Source organism: Neovison vison, chromosome 6 (genome assembly GCF_020171115.1).
Source record: "Neovison vison isolate M4711 chromosome 6, ASM_NN_V1, whole genome shotgun sequence".
NCBI lineage: Eukaryota > Metazoa > Chordata > Mammalia > Carnivora > Mustelidae > Neogale > Neogale vison.
Genome location: NC_058096.1, coordinates 205,246,547 through 205,254,413, shown reverse-complemented (window position 1 = coordinate 205,254,413; position 7,867 = coordinate 205,246,547). Strand labels below are relative to the sequence as shown.

General features: G+C 59.2%; 1 protein-coding gene across 1 annotated transcript; it reads right to left on the bottom strand.

Annotated features, from left to right (window-relative positions):
• Positions 1 to 2,386: 2,386 nt before the first annotated feature.
• On the bottom strand, positions 2,387 to 6,133 carry LOC122910200. The gene is made up of 2 exons (XM_044254862.1): positions 4,190 to 6,133; positions 2,387 to 4,099 (listed from the first exon to the last, which is right to left on the bottom strand). The coding sequence occupies exons 1-2, from the start codon at positions 6,131 to 6,133 to the stop codon at positions 2,387 to 2,389; spliced, it is 3,657 nt and encodes a 1,218-aa protein (XP_044110797.1).
• Between the last annotated feature and the right edge of the window lie 1,734 nt (positions 6,134 to 7,867).

The window sequence follows — 7,867 nt, the reverse complement described above, 5'->3', positions numbered from 1 at the left end:
GGGAGGTCATCTCCAAGCCTGGGATGTTGAGTGAGTCTTCCCTGCATGGCTCCCTGTGGCTGCTCACAGGAGTAACTGCTCCAGTGAGGAAGTTGGGGCTGACTCTGGGAAGACTGGCCTGAGTTATGACCACTGAACTCGGGCCCCTCAGTATCTTCCCCAGACAAGAGTGTCAAGGGGCCCTTCACATCCTTCCCTGGCTTTGGGTCACCTCTTGCAGGCCAGATGGATGACACCTCTGGGGCCCTCTGGGCTCTGGGTGGTCTCAGTCACAGCAGCGACCCCACCACTGGATATAGGAATTCCCGACAGGCGGAGGCTGTGTTTCATCTCAGTCTGCTCAGTTCATGTCTGCAGAATGAATGAATGGCCTGGCACTCAGTCCTTCCCATGGTCCGCCCAGTGTCCCCGAAGCACTGTTTTTCTGAGATGTATCGTGCAGCTGAGCCTTGGCCTGCCAACCCTGCACATGTGACACACATTTTCTATCTTTCCTGAAGGTCATGGCTATCTAGGCACAGACAAGCTGGGCCGTGGAGAAGCTGAAATGGGGGATTTTAGAGGCAGGGGAAGAGGTGGTTCGCTAGAGCCCTGCCTGCTGCTGGCAGTGCTCCACCTCTCCTCGGTCGTGTGCACATTCCATGTGCCTGTGGCTGAGCGCACGTGGTGGGGTGTGTGTGTACACGTGCGAGTGTGTCTGTGTATGTGCATGCGTGCACTCTCATGCTGGAGGAGATGGCAGGAGCACCGTGCGTGCGGTGGTGCGCAGTGGCACGTGTGTCTGCGCTCTGTGTGCACCCAGCCGTGCTGGCTTGCGTGTGCACATGGACACGGTTGCCAGTCCCTGGAGACCCTGGTCCCTGGAGCCTCCGGTCCCCTTCTGGCCTGACACAAGCCTCAGGACCATGGAAGCTGAATCAGGGCGTGAAAGCAGAATGGGGGAAGAGGCTGGGCCTGCCTAAGGGCTGGCAGTAGGCTACCCTACATCCTGGGCTATTTCCAGCCACCCCACCCAGGGCAGCCCTTCACTCTCCTCTTTGAGGGAGAGCCAGGTCTTGGCCCTTTGTGGAGAGAAAAACCCAAAGATGAGAACCCAGGGTTGGAACCGGGACCTGGCTTGTTCCTCAGCCCCCAGTCTGGGAGGGAGACACAGGCAGGATAGGGTTTTGGTGTCTTCACTTCATTCGACCTCCGGCCGCCCTCTGGGTAGGAAGTAGCCGTACCAGCTGGATGCCATCCTCTCAGCTCTACTAGGCCATGGACTGGGCCCACGTGGAACGTTAGTCCTACCTCTGCTATTCAGAGCTAGACCAGGTCATGGCCCACAGCTTCTAGCCACTCCCCCTGGCCAGAGGAATGACACATGGTCCTTTAGAATAGGGCAAAGCCTGGAAAAAGAGCAGGCGCAGCTGGCATTGGCATTGTCCAGTAGCCTCTCTGAGGACCTCCTGAGGAAGCCTGTGCCCTAGGCGCCCTGCGGGTGGGAAGAGGAGGCTGAGAAAGAGAAGGGATCCCGAGGTTGAGAGTTCTGGCTCCCACCAGAGTGAGGTAGTCAGAGAGGCAGGATAAAGTGTGAGCCTCTCTACCCACAGAGCCTACAAAGCCGGCCAGATCTCAAGGCTCAGCTTATGTCGTTCCACCCACCCAGGACCCAGGACTTCTCTGCCACCCCACCATGACCCTGACTTCCTGCCCCAGGGTGCCAAAGGCCAGCACTCCCATACCCTCATAATTTGACTGGCCTGCAGCAGCATAGAGCTCTAGCTGAAGTTCAGATTTCAGGGGGCACCTGCATGACCAGGCTAGCTCCCCCAAGAAGCCCAAACTTTGACAGGTACCCTCCCTTGGGGGCAACAAATGCTCCAGGTCCCCAGCCATCTTTGGCACCGTTAGGCTGTTGTCCATGTTGCTCTCCTCAGCCCCCTGTAGAGGGCCCAAGATGGAGGAGGCCGAGCAGTCTTTTCCTCAGGAGCTAGGGGAGGGGGCTGTTCCCCCCCTTCATGACTCACTCCAGGCTGTGTGGGTTATTACATTATGTTTGAAATTGCCATGGCAACCAGCTGGCAATCAAGGGTAATTGCACTTGTCGCCAGGGCAACGGGGCAAAACCCACAGCAGCCACTGTCTGTGGTTGCCCTTGGGGTGCAGTAAAGGTCAGGCTAGACCACAGCCAGTGCCAGCAGAGGGCCTCTGAGGTTCTCTGGAAAGGATAGGATTGCTAGGCCCCATGGAATTCCCATGTGTGGAGGCAGGGTGTGCCTTGGGAGTTCCAGGGCCAGCCTCCACCCCTGACTCCACAACCAGCCTCTCTACCCTTCCCCATACCACCCTGTGTCTAAAACACACCACAGTGCTCCAAGTCAGCAGAACAAGAACTTTTATGCGCTCACAGATGGTACTTGTAGATGGCCCACGGGCCCTCCTCCTCGTACTCATGGCGGCTGAGCCACAGGCTCTGGAAGGAGTCCCGGGATGCCATGATGGAGCCTCCAAGCCAAGCAGCAACAGCGCGGTGGGGAGAGCCCAGCACAGTGGCTCGGGGGCCCAGTTCCTGCCGCAGGCGCTCCGGAAAGCCATTGATCAGGGTGCTGCCGCCATCCAGCACCACATTGGCCAGCAGCTCCTCCTGCTGCTTGGCCTCCAGCCGGCTGATGCTTAGGAGGGCCAACTGCGGGAGGCCAGGCTGGTTGAGGCCCAGCAGACTGGGCTGGAAGAGGGCCTCAGGGCAGCAGAAACGCTCGGAGCCCAGGGTGATGACCTGCTTGTCTGGAAGCACGAAGTCCACCCGGGGTTGGGTCTGGGTGCGGGCCACCTCAGCTGTCATGTTCATGGCCACATAGCAGCAGGCCTCTTTAATCTGGTTGACCAGCCCCACCTTGGGCGGTGAGTGGCCCCCCGCCAGCAGCAGCTGAGCCAAATATTCAGTGAGGTCAGCCCCAGCTACATCCAGCCGGTAGGTGTCAAGGGGGGCCAGATCCCCAGTGAGGATAGGTGCCACGTAGGACGTGCCATGGCCACTGCCCAGCACCAGCCCCGTGGTGCGCCCATAGGCGTAGAGCGCCAGCAGGGCCTGGTGCACTGTCTGCATGGCCGGCACGTGGAAACGCTCGAAGAGGATCTCAGCCACCTTCTCTCGGTTGGTGCGCGGCGAGATGGGCGAGTCAGCCACAAGCACCGCCAGCTCCTCCGGCCGCACACCCAGCCTGCAGTAAAACAGGTGCTGCCACAGTACCTCCAGGGCATCCCAGTCGGAGACCACGCCTCGATTCAGCACTGAATAGGAGGCCTCCTGGTTCTCAGGCACCGTGTACCGGGGCTCATCCTGGGCCGGGTGCTGTAGCAGCTGGACACGTGAGGGCACCACGCTGAGGATGTGGTCCTCCCCAGCCAGTCCACACTTGGTGAAGCCAGTGCCCGTGTCAATCACCACCGCCGCCATGTCCTGGTAGGGGCCCAGTGAGTGACGGCAGAGCAGTGGGGACTGCACTGACAGAGTGCCCGCGGTGGGCACCAGCTCGTAGCAGGCCCCGTGGAGCAGGCCAAGGTGTGCAAGCACTGATGGGTGTGAGATGTCCTCGGGTGTCAGCTTGAACCGGGGACCCTGCGGCTCAGCGCCCACCATGGCCATGGGCAGGACCTTGTAGCCAGTGCCAGGTGTGGAGAATGTAACCAGGGAAAACTGTTCCCCCTGGGTGCTGGGGGGGCTTCCGGGTTGCCAGGATGGTACCCGATGTGTGCTGGAGCTTTCAGCAGCTCTGACGCTGACCTTGTCCCTGCTCATGTAGACACAGGTCTCCTCAGGGGCCAGGGGCACCTGAAGCACCCCCACGTGGGCCGGCAAGCTCAAGGGCTCCCCTTCCTGGCACAAGGTGGAGGCCTGGCCAGTTTCCCTGGTGATGGGGGACCTTCCTGGGACGATGGGCTCTTTGGAAATGGGGGGTTCTTGGGGAAAGGGAGGCTGCCCAGTGAGAGAAATCTGCCTGGCAAGAGAGGTTCCAGTGACAGGGACCTGACCGGAAAGGGAGAGTTTCCTGGAGGAGGGAGGCTGCTCGGCCAGGAGTGGCTGTCCAGAAAAGTGGGTCTGCCTGGTGAGGGAGCACTGCTCAGCAGGAGGAGGCTGACAAGTTGGAGGGGGCTGTCCAGAAAGGGGATGCTGTTCAGTTAGAGGCGGCTGACCACTGGGGAAGGCCTGCCCAGCACCCTCAGCTCCAAGGCTGTCAGGGTGAGCGGTAAGGACCTCTTTCTGGTCATGTTTGCCTGTATCCTCCTGAAGGAGGGGTCTGGACACCTCCTGGGTTGGGGCTTGAGGGGCAGGCTCTGCGGGCTGCTCTGAGATCATCCACTGCAGTTTCTTCGGCTGGATCGTGGAGGTGTCCTGCATCCTGGAGGGGTTCAGCTTCCAGATGGTATGACTAGTTTCATTTTTTTCTGCATCAGGTTTGGAGCAGCCCGGATCGTGAACATGGCTCAATCTCCTCTCACTGGATTGGAGGGGCGTCCCCAGCGGAACGGACCGAGTGAACACCCTGATGGGTGTCTCAGTACCCGGGGAGTCCCGCGACTCCAAGTTGAGCCTGCCCTCCTTGGAAACCAGGGCCACCTCTCGGTAGCTTCCAGCTGAGAGGCTGGAGGGCGCAGGGCTGGACAGAATGGGCGAGGTGGACCAGAAGTTGGGGCGATTGTGGTCAGGGGAAAGGATGGGCATGCCTAATGGTGGAGCAGACGACACATTTTTGGGAACATAGACAGATGGGTGGTTGGGCATGACACCCAGCAGCACTGCCCGTGAACCCGTGGGGTCATGGCACAGCAGCCCCATCCTGGTGTTCCCCGTGGCCATATCGAACACCAGCACGCGGTCTTCCACAGCATTCTGGAGCTGGCAAGTAGGGGCCGTGGAGGGGGGAATCTGGTTGGTTTCCCCGGGAGACTGGACAGGTGACTGCTTGTGGCAGGCGTCTGGGTAGGCAGACTGGGGCACCTTGGAGTAGGTATTGTTGCAAATGTTGAGAGGCTGCTGGTCTGGCTGAGAGCTGCAGTTCTCCTGGCTATTCCTCTGGGACTTAGGGGTCCCTGGGGGCCCTGAGCCTGGTGTTGGGCTGCCTGGCCTAGAGGTACAAACCGGGGCCTTCTCCACTGGGTTCTCAGGCAGGTTGGATAACACCTGTGTTCTGGCAGCCTTGATCTCCTGGACATGGTCTGAGGACTCATTTGGAGAAGGCATTTGGTTGGGAGGCTCCTTCTGAAAACCAAAATCCACTTTGTCCTGGAGGGATGAGACCACTTTGGAAGACTCCAAGAGGACTGGCCACTGGTTGTCACTCTTGCTGGGGAGGAGGTCTTGGGACAGGCTATTGGTTGTGATAGTGGTGTCTGTCAAGTGGCCAGAGATGCAGGTAAAAGTTTTAACTACTTCTGGCATTGGAGTTGGAGCCACAGCTAGAGCATTTGCCTGAGTTGGAGTTGGAGGAGTCTGGGCCGGACATGGGCACTTGTCCTGGCCTTGACCTTGGCCTGGAGTCAGAAGAGGATCTTGGCCTGCAGCGGAGCCCTCATCCCCTGAAAGGAGATAGGGTAGCCACCGGCTCTTCCTGCTTCCCAAGGGGGCTACCTGGTCAGGGCTACAGGGGCCTTTGCCCCAGCCTACCAGGACTTTAGCGGGAGCTTTGCCCTGCCGTGCAACCTGCGCCTGAACCCGGAAGCGGCAGAATCCACGCTGGACCGTGTCACTGGAGCTGTCACTGTGTGTGCCCACAGGGAGGGCCAGGGTCCTGTTCTCCATGATGAGATGCGTTGGGGTTCCCACGATGGAGCTTGGAAACGGGCTAGTAGAGGGGGGCCTTGGGGCATCTTGGGAGGCCCTCTCACAGACACACTGGGAGCCAATGTCAGCAGGATCCTGGTGTAGCTGGTGAACAGGGTCAGGGGCATGGGCCTGGGAGGCAGGGCCGCAGGTCCTATCAGTGATGGCCTCAGGGGACAAGGACAACCCCTGCCTGAAGTATACAGATCCTGAATTTATCCATGGTCCCTCAGACCTTCTGAGGCCACCCCCTGGCTGCTGGCTGCTGGCCGAGGGGTGGCCTTGGGGGCCCGGTGGATCAGGGCCCCCCACCTTCTTGGTGACTTCCATAGTCTTGCTCCATGCCCTAGGTGCCCTGCCCCCACTTCGTTGTCATGGCAACCCCACACATCACAGCCCCCAGTGACCTGGTGGGGGGTGACAGAGTGTGGGAAACCAGGGGCCCCACCCCCTTGAGGAATGGGGCCTTCCCTAGGGAACCTTGGGAGACAGAAATGCCCAGGGACTCTGGTGAAGTCTGCCAACCCTAGGCCAGCCAGGGAACTAACTACTCTCTACCCAGGCCAGCTGTGGGGTGAGGGTGGTGCTCCTTGTGGCAGGGGCTGGGAGTGGTTGGGAGAGGACAAAGGGGAAAGGTAGGCAGGGGAGACCTGGATTCCTGTTCTACCTCAGACGCCAGACTTGGTTCTTTCTCCTCTCTTATGTGGCAGCTTGAGACTTTAGCCCTGACCCAGAGATGAGTTCCAAGAATGTGACACAAAACCCTTTGGGGGATCAAAGCCCCTTTACCACTCAGTCCTGGGAGACAGAAGAGGGTGAGGGGCTCAGCTCAGGCCTGTGCTCTTCTCCCCCGTGTTCCCTGGCTCCCGCTCCAGGGACAACAGCTCCTTGGCAGTCTTTCTACTCCAGATGGCTCTCCTCTGCCTGTGCCTCATAGAGCCCCCTCCCCAGAGCCACATGTCCTTGAAGCCTAGAACCAGTAACCCACAGATGTGGCTATGGGGGCGAGAGGGGCAGGGGTGGGGCCTTTGCTCAGAATCCTCAAATCAGAATGTTCTAGCTCTTGTCACATTGTGTCGACTTCCCCTTGGCTGGGGGAGGGGGTAGCGGGGTGCAGAGCACTTAGCATAGGGCTAGGCCACAGTGGACACAGGGCCTGCCAAGTGGCAATAACATACAGATGGGGCATAGTAGGGACACCGTGAGCAGAGGGATGGTTATGGAGTGCGGATATGGTTGGTGCAGGACTGGGCACACAGTAGGCATAGCTGTGTATACAGTGTGGACAAGTTGGACACAGGACTGGACATAGAGTAGGCACATAGGAAAGGTAAACTTATTAGACTGGGTGGAACTCCCACCCTCCCTTTCTTAGATGGGTAAACATAGGCCAGAGAAGGGTGATACCTGTCTAGACCACCAACCCAGGCCTAGTCGTGCCCTACAGCCATAGAAGACAGGCCTAGGCAGCAGTCTGGGGACCCACCCCTTACCACAAGCCTCTTCTGGAGGTTCTGACCTGGGGGGCAGGGTCAGCCCTCTTCCCTACTGCCAGCTGCGAGCTTTGAGCCTCTCTGGTCTGGTCCCCAGGCCTGTGTCCCTTCGGGCCTCAGTTTTTCTGCCCAGGAAACAGGTTTGTGGAGAATGCAGCTATCGGCTTGTCCTCCAAAGCGGTGTTTTCACAAAGGTTAAAAATAGTGTTTACAGTTGGCCGTGGGGTGTGAAACGATGTGACCAGGGACCATGGCTGGCACTGTGCAGCATCTGCACCTTCCTGACAGGCACTGGGCAAAGCCTGACTCAGCCCCGTTCGGGCCCCCTGGGTCCACTCCCTTTCCCCCAGATGCTGCCTTCAGTTAAGCTTGGCGACAGATTTCAAGGGATGTTACTGCTCACCCTACATTATGACCCAGGAAGGTGGTCAAGTGGAGGGGTCTGTGGCGTGCCTGTGTGTGCCTGTATGCACATCCTTGCTGAACGCTATTCATTCACCTCTGACCCGGACCGGACAGATTTCTTCCCCCACAACAGAGGTGCTAGTGGCAGTCTCTAGAGCCAGGTTGC